At 42.1% G+C, this 19,841-nt stretch overlaps 1 protein-coding gene across 1 annotated transcript in view; it reads right to left on the bottom strand.

The window, feature by feature from the left end:
* LOC121584289 (small G protein signaling modulator 1) overlaps positions 1-19,841 on the bottom strand; it is a 115,789-nt gene that overhangs the window by 49,284 nt on the left and 46,664 nt on the right. The window contains exon 8 of the mRNA XM_045225953.1: positions 14,120-14,251. Within this exon, the coding sequence (XP_045081888.1) occupies positions 14,120-14,251 (132 nt within the window). The remainder of the gene's footprint in view (positions 1-14,119; positions 14,252-19,841) is intronic.

Here is a 19,841-nt window from a genome sequence, read left to right as displayed (position 1 = left end):
AAGTGTAAAACTAACAATGACTCAATAAGCAATGTTCTGGGAATGCTATGTTATGTTATAAAGTCCAAAAGTTATGGGCGGGGTTAGAAAGTTGGCTGTTAGAAGTATTACAATGAACACTGAGTGTACAAAACATTAGGAACACCTGCTCTTTCCATGACATAGATCAGGTGAATCCAGGTGAAATCTATGATCCCTTATTGATGTTACCTGTTAAATCCACTTCAATCAGTGTAGATGAAGGGGAGGAGACAGGTTAAAGAAGGGTTTTTAAGCCTTGAGACAATTGAGACATGGCTTGTGTATGTGTGCCATTCAAAGGGTGAATGGGCAAGACAAAAGTTGTAAGTGCCTTTGAACGGGGTATGGTAGTAGGTGCCAGGCGCACCGGTTTGAGTGTGTCAAGAACTGCAATGCTGCTGGGTTTTTCACGCTCAACACTTTCTGGTGTGTATCAAGAATGGTCCACCACCCAATAGACATCCAGCAAACTTGACACAACTGTGGGAGTCAACATGGGCCAGCACCCATGTGGAATGTTTTCGACACCTTATAGTCCATGCCCCGACGAATTGAGGCTGTTCTGAGGGAAAAAGGGAGTGCAACTCAATATTAGGAATGTGTTCCTAATGTTTTATACACTCAGTGTAAATTTACTTTAAATCCGTCTGTCTGCATATTTCAAGACATGGCATATGAGGGTGCAGTGAGATACCCGATGGGTTGGACAATATCTTTCTCATCAATTATCTTGAAAAAACCTATACTTAAAAACTGGAAAACAACCAATCCTCCTCTATTGTTAACACAATGGAAAGGTAAAAAGCTTTATTATCTAAATGTTTAAAGTGCGTGTGCGACAGAGAGAAAAATAAATTGTGCAGTTTGAGGCCATGTGGCAGAGAGTGATGCGGGCGCCGGAGATGGGGGTGTGAGAAGGCGGGTCTGGGCAGGTGTCTGTATGTGTATGTTTTGTATTGTAAATAAATAAAAAAGATCAGACACACACTATTCATTAATAACTGTATTTAAAAGTATACAGAGCCAATATTGAGTTATTTATTCCCCTCTTTTTTTCTTTTTTCATTTTTTTTCAGTTTCACCAACTCAGTGGTGAACTTCACCAATTTAGAATGTCTGCCCTGAGATTGAAAGGTTGGGAGTTCGATCCCCGGCCGAATCATACCAAAGACTATAGAAATGGGACCTGATGCCTCTCTACTTACATTTACATTTTAGTCATTTAGCAGACGCTCTTATCCAGAGCGACTTACAGTTAGTGAGTGCATACATAAAAAATAAATAAATAATCATACTTGGCACCAGTGCTTAATTTGAGCCGGAACCGGATCCGGCACCTCTCCGTTATTGACTGTTTTGTTCCGGATCCGGTACCTCTCGAGGCATGAAATATAATTTTCACTTTTTGCAAAGTAAAAATTATAATAAAAGCGATCAAGTTCATTCGAGTTGACTCTTCGTTAAATTCTCCTGCCCCCACAAAAAAAGTAATGTGAAAAAGTAGATTTGAAAAAGTATTCTAAGATTAGATTCGTGTTGGGCCGGCCCGGGTTTATGGTTTGCGCAACATTGTAACCTATGTTTGAGACCAACGCGTGACCGTGGCTGTGTGAGAAGTGCGCCAGTATCTCTTACATAACTAGAATGAGATTAACTTTTTATGATCTCTCTCCCTCTCTCTGCTCTGATAGACATGAGCCTGCAACTCTCATCTTTCCAATGTTGCACTTCATCATTTATTTCCTTATAGAATCATAGCCTACAGTCGGGAACGCGCTGCAAATCTGTCAGTGAAAAAACAGCATGCAGGACAAAACAGGCCTTTCGCAATATTTCAAATACAATTGAGGGAAAACACAGGTTGGAAAGCAAATGGCTCCTGCTGAAAAGAGAAGACTATGCTGTAGGCTACCAAAATATTTCATAAACTTTTATTGTTTTACAAATGAGAGAGATAGATGGGCTTTTGGCACGAGCGGATCGGCCATCACCAGCCAGTGGGCTGAGCATCATTGGGTGAGTCAGTATTTGTATTTATTATGGATCCCCATTAGCTGCTGCCAAGGCCAGCAAAACCTTCCTGGGGTCCAGGAAAATTAAGGCAGTTATAAATTTAAAACACATTACAATACATTCATAACAGATTTCACAACATATTAAGTGTGTGCCCTCAGGCCTCTACTCTACTACCACAAATCTATAACACAAAATCCATGTGTACATGTGTGTATAGTGCGTATGTTATCATGTGTTTATATGCATGTGTCTATGTTTGTGTTGCTTCACAGTCCCTGCTGTTCCATAAGGTGCATTTTTATCTATTTTTTAAGTCTAATTTTACTGCTGGCATGAGTTACTTGATGTGGAATAGAGTTCCATGTAGTCATGGCTCTATATAGTACTGTGCGCCTCCCATAGTCTGTTCTTGACTTAGGGGCTGTGAAGAGACCTCTGGTGGCATGTATTGTGGGGTATGCATGGGTGTCCGAGCTGTGTGCCAGTAGTTGAAACAGACAGCTCGGTGCATTAAACATGTCAATACCTCTCACAAATACAAGTAGTGATGAAGTCAATCTCTCCTCCACTTTGAACCAGGAGAGATTGATATGCATATTATTAATGTTAGCTCTCTGTGTACATTCAAAGGCCAGCCGTGCTGCCCTGTTTTGAGCCAACTGCAATTTGAAACTGGAAAGCATTTTTAGGACTATAATTTCCTCCCCACATTGTAGCCTACAATATGTGTCTCCACACACCTAGGCCAAGGTTATTGATAGATTCAAGACAAGGTCGTTTTTATTGATCTCAGATTTTCAGTGTCAAAGTAACCTGCCATTTCAATTATTTGTGTGGTATTAAAAAATATTCTACCTGTCTCCAGTCATGTAAAATGATGTAGAATTGCATGAAATGCGTTTATAAACGGCAACATTTTCACCCGACCCTAGGCTACTAAAGATATTCCCAATGTGTGCAACTTCTATAAGTGCCTCTACTCTACTGCTCTATGCCACAATGCAAAAGCGATGATATGCATGCAATGCTTTATTATAAAGGTATTTTTTTTCTAATGCGTTCCAGTACCTCAGAACTCTCCAGGTCACCCCCTTCTCGCACTCACTTTTTGTTCCGGCATCCTCCCGATTTACAAATTATGCACTGCTTGGCACTCAGCATTAAGGAAATAGACTGGGGGCAAGGCCCTGCAATTGACTAGCTTCGTGTCCAGGGGGTGTACTTATATTGTGTCAAATCCAATTCAAAAGTCGAACGCGCGCGAGCAGGGTGAAACATCATTGCGCAAGCAAACACTGAGTCGAGAGAGAAGAAATGTGGTCGAGCGAGCAGAGGACGGGTCCCTCGAGTGCACAGGCCAGTCGAGAGCGCAAATTAAACTTGAGAGCTTGCAAGTGTGACTTTGAGCGAGCAGAACATAATTGTAACAGGTCAAAAATAAAAATGTTTTATACAGTAAATATAGAACTGTAAGCAAATAAAATGAAAAGCAGACAATCAGCTCTAGCAAACACCATAAAACGAGTCCACTAATTGCAGGCAGGAGCCAATATTTAGGGTATTTAGCCCAAGGACACACACACACACACACATGGAGATTTTGAATTATATGAAGACACAAAGGGGAGAAGCTGCTACCTGCTACAGTTCATCCAGTACATAACCAGTCCCAAATAATATAAGATAAACTGACATATGATAAACCAGCTAAACTCAGGTTAACATGTCAGAATCAGCTTTATTTGCATGTACAGGAATTTGACTCTGTGAAACATACAGTATGTACACTATGAACACTAAGTAAGCTCCATTATAAATGTAAGAGATGTGCAAAGAGTAATGTGCAGTTCTGGGATGATAGTGCAAGGTGCATAGTCTGTGAATGAATAATGCAGAGTGCGAAGTCCATGGATGAGAGGATCATCGTGGACCATGTGGACGGTTGGTGAGGGCCACGGTACGGGGGAAGAAACTGTTTAGGTGGCGGTAGGTTTTGGTCGTGATTGACCTGAACCGTTTGCCAGAGGGGAGTCTTTGTAAGATGGGGTGGAAGGGGTCAGCAATGACCTTTCCTGCACGCTTCCTTGCCCTGGAGTTGTGCAGGACCTCGATGGAGGGCAGGTGGCAGCCAATTACCCTCTCAGCCGACCGGACAATCCGTTGCAGTGATGGAGGAGGTGAGGATGGACTCGATGATGGTCGTTTAGAACTGAATCAGTGCACACAGTATTCAAAGGAGGACTGAGGACAAAACAACACCATGCATTCACCAAACATAGCACATATTTGTTTTATAGTAATAGTGTGATTGGGAACTACCATTGTCTATCAATTACAGAATCTCAAATTATTTCAATTTGGCATTGGAAGTTTTATTGAATACAGTCAGTAGGAGTCAAATTGCATAGAGTCTCATCTGATCAGATGTTATCAGCAAGCCAGAGCCATCTGTGGAAAGAGCACAAGTAGAACAAAGATATAAGTGCAAAACAGAATAAATGTATCATTCAACATCAGATTCCATCTAAAACAATGACATGAGCTCTGTCCCAATTGATCTCTGCTCAACTCCTGACTTCCTCTCTACTCGCATCCTTCTCAAAACCAATTGGAGGATGTCTGAGGTGAGGAACCTTGGGTCGTCTCCTCCAATGGGGTTATAGAAGGAGGACCAATGGTCAGTCCTTGCATCCATAGCTCTGTCTATGAATTTGAGTGGTTACATTTCTCCAGCCCCATCCCTCAGCTTTTTACCGAAACAGGGGCCGGGTGGATGCTTTGTACAACACAATATCCATGTGTACGTGTGTGTATAGAGCGCATGTTATCATGTGTGTGTATGCATATGTTTGTGTTGCTTCACAGTCCCCGCTGTTTTTTAAATCTGATTCTACTGCTCGTATCAGTTATCTGATGTGGAATAGAGGTCCATGTAGTCATGGCTCTATGTAGTACTGTGCACCTCCCATAGTCTGTTCTGGACTTGGGGACTGTGAAGAGACCTCTAGTGGCATGTCTTGTGGGATATGCATGGGTGTCTGAGCTGTGTGCCAGTCGTTCAAACAGACAGCTCTGTGCTTTCAACATGTCAACACCTCTCACAAACACAAGCAGTGATTAAGTCAATCTCTCTTCCACTTTGAGTCAGGAGAGATTGACATGTATATTATTAATGTTTGCGCTCTGTGTACATTCAAGAGTAGGCTTAAATTTAAAATATGGCAAATAGGAGTGGCAATATCGTCCACTATTATCCTCAGTCATTTTCCATCCAAGTTGTCAGACCCCGGTGGCTTGTCATTCTTGATAGACAACAATCATTTTTTCACCTCTTCCACACTCACTTTACGGAATTCAAAATTACAACGTTTGTCTTTCATAATTTGGTCAGATATACTTGGATGTGTAGTGTCAGCAATTGTTGCTGGCATGTCATGCCTAAATTTGCTAATCTTGCCAATGAAAAAATCATTAAAGTAGTTGGCAATATCAGTGGGTTTTGTGATGAATGAGCCATCTGATTCAATGAATGATGGAGCTGAGTTTGCCTTTTTTCCCTAAATTTCATTTAAGGGGCTCCAAAGCTTTTTACTATCATTCTTTGTCATTTATCTTTGTTTCATAGTGTAGTTTCTTCTTCTTTTTATTCAGTTTAGTCACATGATTTCTAAATTTGCAATACATTTGCCAATCAGTTGTGCAGCCAGACTTATTTGCCATTCATTTAGCCTCATCCCTCTCAACCATACAATTTTTCAATTTCTCATCAATCCACAGGGATTTAACAGTTTTTACAGTCATTTTCTTAATGGGTGCCTGCTTATTAGTAACTAGAATAAGCAATTTCATAAATGTATCAAGTGCAGTGTCTGTTTGCTCCTCATTACACACCACGGACCAACATATATTCTTTACATCAACAACATAGGAATCACTACAAAACCTATTGTATGACCTCTTACACACAATATTAGGCCCAGCCTTTGGAACTTTGGTTTTCCTAGATATGGCTACTATATTGTGATCACTACATCTAATGGATTTGGATACTGCTTTCAAACAAATCTCTGCAGCATTAGTAAAGATATGATCAATACATGATGATGATTTAATTCCTGTACTGTTTGTAACTACCCTGGTAGGTTGACCGATAACCTGAACCAGGTTGCATGCACTGGTTACAGTTTGAAGCTTACTCTTGAGTGGGCAGCCTGATGAAAGCCAGTCAATATTTAAATCACCCAGAAAGTATACCTCTCTATCAATCAATCAATCAATTTTATTTTATATAGCCCTTCTTACATCAGCTAATATCTCGAAGTGCTGTACAGAAACCCAGCCTAAAACCCCAAACAGCTAGTAATGCAGGTGTAGAAGCACGGTGGCTAGGAAAAACTCCCTAGAAAGGCGAAAACCTAGGAAGAAACCTAGAGAGGAACCAGGCTATGAGGGGTGGCCAGTCCTCTTCTGGCTGTGCCGGGTGAAGATTATAACAGAACCATGCCAAGATGTTCAAAAATGTTCATAAGTGACAAGCATGGTCAAATAATAATCAGGAATAAATCTCAGTTGGCTTTTCATAGCCGATCATTAAGAGTTGAAAACAGCAGGTCTGGGACAGGTAGGGGTTCCATAACCGCAGGCAGAACAGTTGAAACTGGAATAGCAGCAAGGCCAGGCGGACTGGGGACAGCAAGGAGTCACCACGGCCGGTAGTCCCGGCGTATGGTCCTAGGGCTCAGGTCTCTCAGTTGGCTTTTCATAGCCGATCATTAAGAGTTGAAAACAGCAGGTCTGGGACAGGTAGGGGTTTCGGAACCGCAGGCAGAACAGTTGAAACTGGAATAGCAGCAAGGCCAGGCGGACTGGGGACAGCAAGGTGTCATCATGCCCGGTAGTCCTGACGTATGGTCCTAGGGCTCAGGTTCTCAGAGAGAAAGAGAGAACGAGAGAATTAGAGAGAGCATACTTAAATTCACACAGGACACTGGATAAGACAGGAGAAGTACTCCAGGTATAACCAACTAACCCCAGCCCCCCGACACATAAACTACTGCAGCATAAATACTGGAGGCTGAGACAGGAGCGGTCCGGAGACACTGTGGCCCCATCCGAAGAAACCCCCGGACAGGGCCAAACAGGAAGGATATAACCCCACCCACTCTGCCAAAGCACAGCCCCCGCACCACTAGAGGGATATCCTCAACCACCAACTTACAATCCTGAGACAAGGCCGAGTATAGCCCACAGAGGTCTCCACCACAGCACAAACCAAGGGGGGGGCGCCAACTCTCTATTGATATCACATACATTATCAAGCATTTCACACGTAATCCAGATACTGACTGTTAGCACTTGGTGGTCTATAGCAGCTTCCCACCAGAATGGGCTTTAGGTGAGGCAGATGAACCAGTAGCCATATTACTTCAACACTATTTAACATGAGATCCTCTCTAATCTTCACAGGAATGTGGTTCTGAATATAAACAGCAACACCTCCACCATTGGCATTTCTATCTTTTCTGTAAATGTTAGAACCTTGTATTGCTACCACTGTATCAAAGGTATTATCTAAGTGAGTTTCAGAGATAGTCAGAATACAGTGGGGAAAAAAAGTATTTAGTCAGCCACCAATTGTGCAAGTTCTCCCACTTAAAAAGATGAGAGAGGCCTGTCATTTTCATCATAGGTACACGTCAACTATGACAGACAAATTGAGAAAAAAAAATCCAGAAAATCACATTGTAGGATTTTTAATGAATTTATTTGCAAATTATGGTGGAAAAAAAGTATTTGGTCAATAACAAAGTTTCTCAATACTTTGCTATATACCCCTTGTTGGCAATGACACAGGTCAAACGTTTTCTGTAAGTCTTCACAAGGTTTTCACACACTGTTGCTGGTATTTTGGCCCATTCCTCCATGCAGATCTCCTCTAGAGCAGTGATGTTTTGGGGCTGTCGCTGGGCAACACGGACTTTCAACTCCCTCCAAAGATTTTCTATGGGGTTGAGATCTGGAGACTGGCTAGGCCACTCCAGGACCTTGAAATGCTTCTTACGAAGCCACTCCTTCGTTGCCCGGGAGGTGTGTTTGGGATCATTGTCATGCTAAAAGACCCAGCCACGTTTCATCTTCAATGCCCTTGCTGATGGAAGGAGGTTTTCACTCAAAATCTCACGATACATGGCCCCATTCATTCTTTCCTTTACACGGATCAGTCGTCCTGGTCCCTTTGCAGAAAAACAGCCCCAAAGCATGAAGTTTCCACACCCATGCTTCACAGTAGGTATGGTGTTCTTTGGATGCAACTCAGCATTCTTTGTCCTCCAAACACGATGAGTTGATTTTTTACCAAAAAGTAATATTTTGGTTTCATCTGACCATATGACATTCACCCAATCCTCTTCTGGATCATCCAAATGCACTCTAGCAAACTTCAGACGGGCCTGGACATGTACTGGCTTAAGCAGGGGGACATGTCTGGCAATGGAGGATTTGAGTCCCTGGCGGAGTAGTGTGTTACTGATGGTAGGCTTTGTTACTTTGGTCCCAGCTCTCTGCAGGTCATTCACTAGGTCCCCCCGTGTGGTTCTGGGATTTTTGCTCACCGTTCTTGTGATCATTTTGACCCCACTGGGTGAGATCTTGCGTGGATCCCCAGATCGAGGGAGATTATCAGTGGTCTTGTATGTCTTCCATTTCCTAATAATTGCTCCCACCGTTGATTTCTTCAAACCAAGCTGCTTACCTATTGCAGATACAGTCTTCCCAGCCTGGTGCAGGTCTACAATTTTGTTTCTGGTGTCCTTTGACAGCTCTTTGGTCTTGACCATAGTGGAGTTTGGAGTGTGACTGTTTGAGGTTGTGGACAGGTGTCTTTTATACTGATAACAAGTTCAAACAGGTGCCATTAATACAGGTAACGAGTGGAGGACAGAGGAGCCTCTTTAAGAAGAAGTTACAGGTCTGTGAGAGCCAGAAATCTTGCTTGTTCGTAGGTGACCAAATACTTATTTTCCACCATAATTTGCAAATAAATTCATTAAAAATCCTACAATGTGATTTTCTGGATTTTTTTTTCTCAATTTGTCTGTCATAGTTGACGTGTACCTATGATGAAAATGACAGGCCTCTCTCATCTTTTTAAGTGGGAGAACTTGCACAATTGGTGGCTGACTAAATACTTTTTTTCCCCACTGTATGTATATAATCTGTTACTAGCAAATTATTGATTTCATGAACCTTGTTTCTTAAGCTACATATGTTAACGTGGGCTATTTTGAGCACTTTTCTTCTGGGATGCTTATTTGTTTTTAATGCTTTACTGGGAAGCTTAGCAGCAGTAGATGTGCTCATGTTCTTTATGTTAGTGCAGGGTGAGCTGCACACAGTGGACTTCCTCCTTGGGCACACCGGCTCAGTGCTAACAGTATAAATCTGGATCTTAGGCACATGATTACTGTATACAATAGCTGTAGGATCAGCAGAGGCATTCAGGGCAGCTAGAGGGACATAAATTAGGTTACAAATATTGTGTCTACCAACGCCGCTGGTGTAAGGTACATTTGCTGAAGCGTTTTGACAACTCTGCGTCACAATGGTAGGGATTAGCTGAGCTGGACTTGGGTCATTGTTAAGTCATTGTCTCAACGCATCCTTATAATGCTGTGAAAGGATCCAGGAACCCAAATGATTTGGGTGGATCCCATCCTCCTTATAAAACGTGTTTTGATTCCAAAAGGTATCGAAATTGTCAACAAAAGTTACACCCATTGAGCTGCAATAATCACGTAGCCAGTTGTGAAGAGCAAGAATCCTGCTAAAGCGTTCAATGCCACGATTCAGAGAGGGCACGGGGCAAGATATTTTGTTTTTTTTGTTAGTGTCTAGCAGAGAGTCAATCAGCGCTTTAAAATCCAGTTTCAACTGTTCAGAGCTGCCCTTCATAATGTCATTAAAACCCACATGGACTACGATAGAATCGATTTCCATGTCCTGGTGTAGTACATTCAGGAGCAGCTTAGTAATGTCATTTATTCGAGCTCCGGGATAGTTCTTGCACCAGGAACGGTCACATTTCTTACCATGGAGCTGCCCAAAATCACGGCTGGCGAGAAGGACGAGGAAATCCGCCCACTCCCACGCTTCACAGGATGCATGCCTCCGACAGGTGGAGAAGCCCCGCTCGATCCAGAGCAGGGACGGAAGGTTGTCGACGTCGACTTTAAAATCGTAGTAGTAGGCACTGCGGCCGCAGACACAGGCACCCCCAGCAACGAAGGTGCAGGAAGATCAGGCTCCAGGACGGCGAAACTATTTGTTGTTTGTATCCGCTCCAGGCCTCTCGTTGGGAGTGTAGACTGCTTTACGGGAAGTCGCTGTCTTCGGCTTCCACGGCTCGTAACATGCGACCATCGTTGATTGCCTTTCTCCTCATGCTGTGCTCCTTCGACGGCGCTATCAGATGGGGGAGCTCTGGGCAACACCGGCCAGTCAGATAACGACAAACTACAAGGCGGAGATGCATCCAACAAGCGCGAACGCCATCCAGCCACCGGCGTAGAAAATGTAAACATTCCACTCAGCGTTTTCCCCAGTTTCTTACGTAGGCTGGTGACCTGCGTGATCAAGGAAGCCACCTCAAGCCTATAATCCTCGGCAAGTAAACAATTGCCGCATTGGAACTCAGAGTGATCCGGTTTGTCCCGAAACAAAGCATAATAGATACAGCTCCTACAGCGCTGGAACCGTTCAATTAGTTCTCCAGACAAAGAGGGCTCCATTGTAAAACCAACTTCGTTAGCTTGATGGCTAGCAGCTTAGCGTCTCTGTCAAGCAGACTTCAACCTGTCTCTTAAGCGGGATTCCGGGACAAGAAATAGCGGTCCTAGCTGTTAAAAGCAGAATCCATGCAAAAACAAGTTCTGTATTCGTATTTATGAATAGCCTTTTTGTTTTAATAAAAAATAACAAACCGAGTGGATTTGAAAGTATGTGGTTAGCGGTTTACAATATTGGCTATTATTTGGTTCAGAGCCTGACCTCTCTTGGCTCTCCCTCCTCACACCAATGAGAAGAAGAGACCTGCTTGGGCCAAGAAACATGAGCAATGGACATTAGACCGGTGGAAATGTGTCCTTTGGTCTGGAGTCCAAATTTGAGATTTTTGGTTCCAACCGCTGTGTCTTTGTGAGACATGGTGTGGGTGAACGGATGATCTCTGCATGTGTAGTTCCCACCGTAAAGCATGGAGGAGGAGGTGTTATGGTTCTTTGCTGGTGACACTGTCTGTGATTTATTTAGAATTCAAGGCACACTTAACCAGCATGGCTACCACAGCATTCTGCAGCGATACGCCATCCCATCTGGTTTGGGCTTAGTGGGACTATCATTTGTTTTTCAACAGGACAATGACCCAACACACCTCCAGGCTGTGTAAGGGCTATTTTACCAAGAAGGAGAGTGATGGGAGTGCTGCATCAGATGACCTGGCCTCCACAATCACCCGACCTCAACCCAATTGAGATGGTTTGGGATGAGTCGGACAGCAGAGTGAAGGAAAAGCAGCCAACAAGTGCTCAGCATATGTGGGAACTCCTTCAAGACTGTTGGAAAAGCATTCCAGGTGAAGCTGGTTGAGAGAATGCCAAGAGTGTGCAAAGCTGTCATCAAGGCAAAGGGTGGCTATTTGAAGAATCTCAGTATAAAATATATTTTGATTTGTTTAACACTTTTTTGCTTACTACATGATTCCATATGTGTTATTTCATAGTTTTAATGTCTTTACTATTATTCTACAATGTAGAAAATAGTAAAAATAAAGAAAACCCCTTGAATGAGTAGGTTTGTCCAAACTTTTGACTGGTACTGTATGTCAAACAAAAACCAATAATTTCAAAGTGAAACATACCATACAAGGACTACTTTTAACAATTTGCAATCATTGGTTTGTTTGACATACATTTTAAAGTGTATGTCAGAATCACTCTTACGGTATAATTGCCCTGTACCAATACACACCACTTGTCAGTCAGCATGGCTCAGTATTGAACAGCTTGCTGTCATTTTATGCCCAACCCACCTCGTGGAGAGCTATCCTCCTCTAGGTTTTCACTTCTTCCCTTACCTACACTGCTCATATTCTTTAGGAATGACTATCACATACATTCAGTATAGAACAATCTTTCTAACCAATAGACAGCAGCTGGTCATCATCTTTCTACGTGACAAATGTCCTTTGCACAATGCCTTCATACCGCATCAAATACATTTGAGCAACTCTCAGTATGGTGGATGTCATGGTTACCTGCAGGAAGTCCCCAGAGTGCTGTGCATAGAGGAGAACCAAGGTAACCTACATGGAACAGAATGGACTCCTGTATCTCCTGTCTCTGTCAGCTGAGCAGAGAACAACTTCACCACCACATATTCGTGACAGTGGACCTGCATGGAAAGAGGGATGGAGAGAGAGAAATGGTTTAAGGTCGTTCTCATTTATTGCAACTGCACAAAAACTGACAGAGTAAGTTATCAAATCTTTATTTAAATCAGATTGGATTTCAAAGTATGTGGTTAATGGTTTACAATATTGGCTATTATTTGGTTCAGAGCCTGACCTCTCTTGGCTCTCCCTCCTCAATCACTGACCCCCATCCCTGTCTGTTCTCTCCCTGCCTCTCCCCCTCTTCTGCCACCCAGTCATGCTGGTCTTCCAAGTCCTCCTCCTCTACTAAATCCCTCCTCGATTTAGGTACAATGCTCTTATTTAAACCAGTGAGGGTATAGAAAACGAAACCACCTTGGCTTTGGTTAAACCACATGGTTAAACGTTAGCTAGCTAGCTACTGTTAGCTAGTTAGCTTCCTAGCTAGCTGATGTTAACCTAGCTTGCCTCATCAATAGCCTGCTTTAATAACAGAAGACCAAATAACTACTTACCCAATTTCAATATTGAAATCATAGTTGGTTAGCTAGTTTCTCTACTGAAAAACGATGGAACTTACCTCTTTACTATTGTCAGACATCGTTCACCTTTCACCGTCCCCTTTCATCTCTATGGTAAAAAATCAGATTAGATAGCAGTCAAGCCGTGATTGGTCCAAAAAACCTGACCAATTGCGTTTCAGTAGATTGCTACAGGTTATGTTCATTGGCTATAATTATAATTATACCTATTATACAATTACAGTAAGCAGTTGCGAAAGCAAAATGGATTTTGGAGAGCAAAATTGGAAAATTGGTGTGAGAGGGAGAAAAGACATCCGTGTGGGGATGCGGAGTATTTGTGAGAGTGCAGTCTTGACATGTAGTAAGTATTTCTTCAGGCGAACAAATATCTCCTCTCTCGAATTAATTTACTGCATGTGGAAAAGCAGTTGTGCTCGCGCAAAATCACACTCGCAAGCTTTCAAGTTTAATTTGCGCGCACCACGCTGGCCTGCGCTCGTGGGACCCTTCTGCTCGCTCGACCACATTTCTTCTCTCTCGACTCAAGTGTTTGCTCGCGCAATGATGTTTCATCTTGCTCACGCCCGTCATCTCGCGCCCATTCGACTTTTGAATCGGATTTGACACCATATACAAGCTGCCTCATGCTACAGAAACAGGAGATAGGCTCCTACTGAGCTGATGCGGCTTTTACAGATTGGCATTCGCCAAGTCTCCAAATAGGTATACTGTGTTGTTAACAAATGGCATATTTGCTTTCACTGAATATTTGAGAGCTTCTGAAAGCTATCATAAATATGGAGGAGTTGTGGCACTGAGAGATCATCTTCCACAGAAACTGCGATATGGCCAATCTCTCTATAGATACACTGAGTGTACAAAACATTAGGTTCACCTTCCTAATAATGAGTTGCACCCCCTTTTGACCTCAGAACAGTCTCAGTTCGTCTGGCCCATGTTGACTCCAATGACGCCAACAGTTGTGTCAAGTTGGCTGGATGTCCTTTGGGTGATGGACCATTCTTGACACACATGGGAAACTGTTCAGCATGAAAAACCCAACAGCGTTGCAGTTCTTGACACACTCAAACCGATACGCCTCCTAGAAATGGGAGGAGGATGAATTGTTTACCGGCTGCACCAGCACGTTGTTCTTTCCAAACAGCAGGGTGGCTCTGTTGCTCTGATGCAGTGACTCCACGTAGTCCCGGGCTGAAGGTGAGGGCCGTTCCTCCATGCTGGTACTGGAATGCCTCTTCTGGATCTGGAAACACAGACAGTGTGTATGTTTTTACCCCCATCCCAATCCATCCACCCATCCATCTATCCAGTGTCCATATATTGGCCAGTTAGTTTAACACATCACTGGTGCAAAATGAATGTATCATGCCATATTGTTCATCCACCATTGAGCACATTTAGTTTATTTCATACTGTTAACCACAATGATCACCCACTGGGAATGAATTAGCAACGGCTAATCAAGTGTTATAATGTTACCCAGCTTATACAGCTCTTAGAACCCTTTCAGCCATGTATTGATTTCAGGCTACTACACTGGTGTGTAGGATGAGATAAGACTTGTATTTCTCACAGACACGAACACTGCCTCTTTGTGATCTGTGAACCGTCCAAGGACGTGTACTGCAAAAAGGTGCTGACTCTACAGGTTGTGATGTTAACAACTTATGCCTGGCAACAGTGTGCAACGGTGGAGCGCCAAGGGGCTGGGACCAGCCTGTGCGCCAACGGATAGGCTGAGTAAGTCTAAACCGCGCTCAGTCTCTACTCTGATTGGCCAGCAGGGAGCGGGAACTATCTCTGTCAGAGTATTTTAAGAAGAACTCATAACAATGGCTTAGTTCTCTGAGTGCCCTGCGTGGTATTTCAGTGGACCCGTATATACAAACATCATATTTACCATTGAAGTGGTTTGCATTAATTAAAATACTAGACGTGTATTGACCTCTTTTGTTCCTAATACCAGATTTGAATTGACGCAACTTAACAATTGGTGACCACCGACTGTGATCTGGTAGAAGGGACTTCGCTGGGTATTGTCCGGCCCATTGGACATCTCTGTCATTTGACAGTGTGTTTCACAAAGAGTCCGGACTACTAAAAACAGGTAAGCAGACACCTATTGTTATATAACTAAAGTTCTGCACATTGGCTTTATCCAAATTAATTTTGTGAAACACCTGTTTGATGTAAGTGAACTAAATTATGAATTATTCTGAGTAAATAAGAAATATTGTCGCTATTGTGATATGCAAATGTATGGTAAATGTGAGTGTTAAAACCATGGTATTATAGAGTATTGTTCACCGGCACGTACCAGAGGGCTAGGTACGGCTAGGATCGGGAATAATACTGAAATCCCCAGGCTAGGACCACCAGGGGTGGGAACTGGGGGTACAGGGAATTATTGGCTTAAAAGTGTTGCGCTATTGACACGTATCAGAAGGCTAGATATGGCTAGGATCATAAGGGGCACTTACATTTTAGTCGACTCCAGGCTAGGATCACAAGTGGTGAAAACTGGAGACGTAGGGAATTATTGGCTTAAAAGTGTTGCACTATTGACACGTATCAGAAGGCTAGATACGGCTAGGATCATAAGGGGCACTTACATTTTAGTCGACTCCAGGCTAGGATCACAAGTGGTGAGAACTGGAGGTGTAGGGAATTATTGGTTAAAAGTGTTGCGCTATTGACACGTATCAGAAGGCTAGATACGGCTAGGATCATAAGGGGCACTTACATTTTTGATAGTGTTGCACTACTGACACGTATCAGAGGGCTAGATACGGCTAGGATCAGAGGGGCACTTTAAAGTATAGGGTGTCGTATGAATGAGGGTGCGAATGATCCCAGACGAAATAAAAGAGTGAATATGGGTTATTAAAATTAATAAACCTGTATACCTTGATAGAAAACTAATTAGGAATTAAAGACGTCTGTGGCTGTCCAAACTGTATAATTTGTGAATAACTGTTGGGTTTGTGGTTGCTTAAACCATATAACCCGTTAATAACAATTGGGAACATAAAGGTAAAATAATGAATAACTAGTATGACTAAACTGAAACGTTTGAACTGATATAATTGAACTGTAATGGTTGATGTTTGACCCTGCAAAATACTGGTTAAATAATAAGACTGAAATAATTTGGTTTATCGTTGAAATATAAATATGCACCGACTTTAACTAATTAGGTGGGAATAATTTGATTTAAATAAATAGACTAACGTACTTTAAATAACGGCAGAATATTGGAAACGCTAAAACGAAAAGCAGACAAAGCCTGTTCCGACTGGACACAGGAGGGGAGGGGCTGGAGACAGCGAGAGTGTGGCTGTTGGAGTCAGGAAAGACTGGGAGTTGGCTGGGAACACCACGGGGCGATTGTTTGAGAGGTGCCTGTGGGTTTCTGATGATATATACGTATGAACTTGCTCACCTGAACGTAGACGTACATCATGGGTGAGAAAGTAGAGAATATTTACATTTGGTAATTTAGCAGATGCTCTTGTCCAGAGCGACTTGCAGGAGCGATTGGGGTTGGGTGCCTTGCTCGAGGGCACATCGGCAGATTTTCCGCCTGGTCGGCTCGGGGATTGGAACCGGCGACCTCTCGGTTGTTGGCGCGGAGCTATTGGTCACTAAGCTGCCTGCCGCCCCATATGAGTTTAAGGTTGTGCCGTTGTTTGATCATGTGATAAGGTTTAATGGGTAATCGGACCATAACTAATGTGGTTATAGAAGTAATGTATAAATAGTGGAGAGCCAATAGGGGGCTCCATTGAACTATTATGTTTTGTTGGGCATTTCGGTGGCATGAGGTGAAGTCTGTGTGTATGAGTGAATTAAACGGCTGGTGTGGGTGGTGACTGGATGCTACTGAGTATTTGGTTTGGTAATGTTGAATGGATGATTTGTAGCGTGTTTTGGGGTTAAATAGAAAGACTCACTTATTCAATAGGGAATGGGTGAAGGGAGAGAGCGCATTACTTTGTGTTGCTGAATGAGGTGAAAGCTAGTGCAGTTTTCATTTGGTGACGTCACTTGCTCTATGAACTGGAAGTATTTACTTTGAAAGCATCGCGGAATGTGTGGAGTGACTGGCGATGTATGTAGAGGGTCCCTGGTTCGAACACAGGTAGGGTCAGTGGGTAAAGCTTTCGCATTGGGGCTATAGACCTAGATTACTATGTGGATTGGGAAATGTGAAAGGTTGAATTAGATAGACCTTTCTAGAATACTTCTACTTAAGCTATGAAAATATGTTACAAGGTCCCCGCGCCTTCCCCGTAGTTCAAATGTTAGGAATATCATTAAATGTATGCTTATCAACGATAACAAGTATTTGTTTTATTAATTAGGGCCTAATTAGAGAGAACAGTTAAAGAAATTGAATAGCGAACTGAAATGGCGATAGAGCTGTGAAAATTGAGTTGAGGACTGTTAGATTAATTTGGATTTTAAGAATAATGACTAAAGGATTTCACCCCAAATACAGTATAAATGTTAGAATTATCATGTAGTGTCAACCCACTAACAGAGGGGGCGGTACTAAACATTCAAGGGTGAAGGGGAAGGCGGAAACTGTTTAGATAAAGACAAAGGTGGGAGGAGTCAAGTTCAGGAGGTATAAAATCGTATGTTTGTGTGTTTGGCGCCAGAGCTCTCCATGAATAAACATAGAAAAAATCATTCTTCGTGGTTATGGACCTTGAATCATTGATGATTAAAACCAGAGCCTTACAACCTCTGGTAATGATTCAAGCTTAGGTTGAATTAGAGATAGAAATTCACATGACAGATTGGTCCTTTGAGCGGAGCTTAATACATCTTTATCGTTCTAAGGACACCGAAACCCGTGCACGGGCGGGTGATAGCATCCGTGAAAGAGTCCTGGCCTTCGACGTTAAGGTTATAAACAGGCCGGTGATTACTCTTATGAACGATAAAGACATTAACGAGTTTGAAAAAGCATTTAAATCCAAACTGCAAGGAAAAGGTCAGTAGTTTTTATTCATGGATTTGGGGAAATGATTTGAACTTGTATAAGAATAGGAATTCTTGTAAAGGGCAGACAATAGTTACCAAAATCTCAAAGAAGGTAATAATTATTACGACTGGGGAGGGTCCGAAAATGACCCTAAGTAAATAGCTATTACAAAAATAAACTAGTCCGAAATGACATGGAGTGAATGGCCATCACAAATGTAAACTAGTTAATATTGTCATTGTGCGAGATGCAGTGTAACAGTATAAACAGGGAGATAATTATCATTGTGTGAGATAGATGAGTCGGGAGTAGCGTATACGACTGGGGATTTGCTAGAACTTTGCAAATAAGTTTAGCAAATGATTGTATAAGGTCGTATATGTGTGAGACTTAATCCATCGGGAGACGTGATAATTGTTTCAAGGGAGGAGCTAAAAATTAGGTCGCGTGAGAAAAAATGGTTATCGACCCCTTTCATGAAACCGGAGTTTTAAATAAAAAACTCTGGGTTAGGGGTTAAATAATTTTAAATGGTTAATTACAAAAGCAGATCATACATTGGCTCAAGAGACGCACTAAAATAATAGCTCCTAGAAGAATAATTCTGGGAATTATTACTAAAGGGAGGATTTTTATTTTTCCACCATGGGAAATAAAACTTCTAAAGAGATCGAAGAAATATGTTTTATGGATCCATTTGGGAGAAGAGGTATGAATTTATTGGGCATCTCGAAGTAAAAAAGTTAGTAGGCAGATGCATATAAAATGAATTTGAAAAAACAGCGAAAGGAGGGGCTAGAGACAGCGAGTGTTTTTTTAAGCGCGAACGTGCTTTAACGGTAACAAAGGAATATTTAACCATCGTGACTGCAGGGGAAAAGGAATAGGACAGTCAATTCTTTGGTTCAACGGGTAAAATGTTTGAAAAAATGATTGGTGTCAATTAAGAATTGGCTAAAAACACCACAAAGCAATTTTTTGAGAGGTATCTATAAAATTCCAACGATGCATATGTATGAATTTTCGCGCTCAAACGTAGACGTACGTCATGAGTGAGAAAGTAGAGAATATTTACATTTGCATTTTTGGTCAATAGAGGGTTGCATTTAACTATTATGTTGTGTTGGGCATTTGAATGGCATAAGGTGAAATATGTGTGTAGGAGGGAATTCAACGGCGGGTATGAATGATAACCGGATACTACTTAGTATTTGGTTGGTTAAATGCTGAATAAAAGATTTGAGGCGTGGTTATGGGGTAACTAGGAAGACGCACTTATTCAATAGGGAATGGGTGGAGAGAGAGAGAGTTTTTACGTGTATTAAAAGTTGCATAAGATAGCTTTAGTAGTATTCTAGATAGGTCTATGAAAATATGTTACAAGTACGAATGACATTATTTCCTAAGAAGGTAGATTGTAGGGAAGTTTCCCGCGCCTCCCCCATAATGTAGGAAGGAGCAGGAGAGGGGGAGGAGGTGAGACAGTACATAGTTCAGATGGTAGGAATGTCATTAAGTGTATGCTGATCAACGATATCAAGCATTTGTTTTATTGATTGGGGCCGAATCAGAGAGAACTGTTAAAGATATTGAATAGCGAACTGAAATGGGTTAGCGGGAAAATACAAATAGTTGGAAAATTTTAAAACGATAATTTATTTTCGTTACAGGGAAGCAAGTGGCATTGGCTGTTGTGCTGGGGGAATAGCGGCAGCCTGTGGTGGGTTCTGGATTTGTTATAAATAACTTTATATTTTAAACTAAAGTGATGGAATAGACTACAATTATAACATCAGAAAAAGGACAATATAATTCGTAATAGTTATTATAATTATTATTG

This window comes from Coregonus clupeaformis, chromosome 16, assembly GCF_020615455.1.
Source record: "Coregonus clupeaformis isolate EN_2021a chromosome 16, ASM2061545v1, whole genome shotgun sequence".
Lineage (NCBI taxonomy): Eukaryota > Metazoa > Chordata > Actinopteri > Salmoniformes > Salmonidae > Coregonus > Coregonus clupeaformis.
The sequence above is the reverse complement of the archived record's forward strand: the minus strand, read 5'-3'. Positions and strand labels throughout refer to the sequence as shown.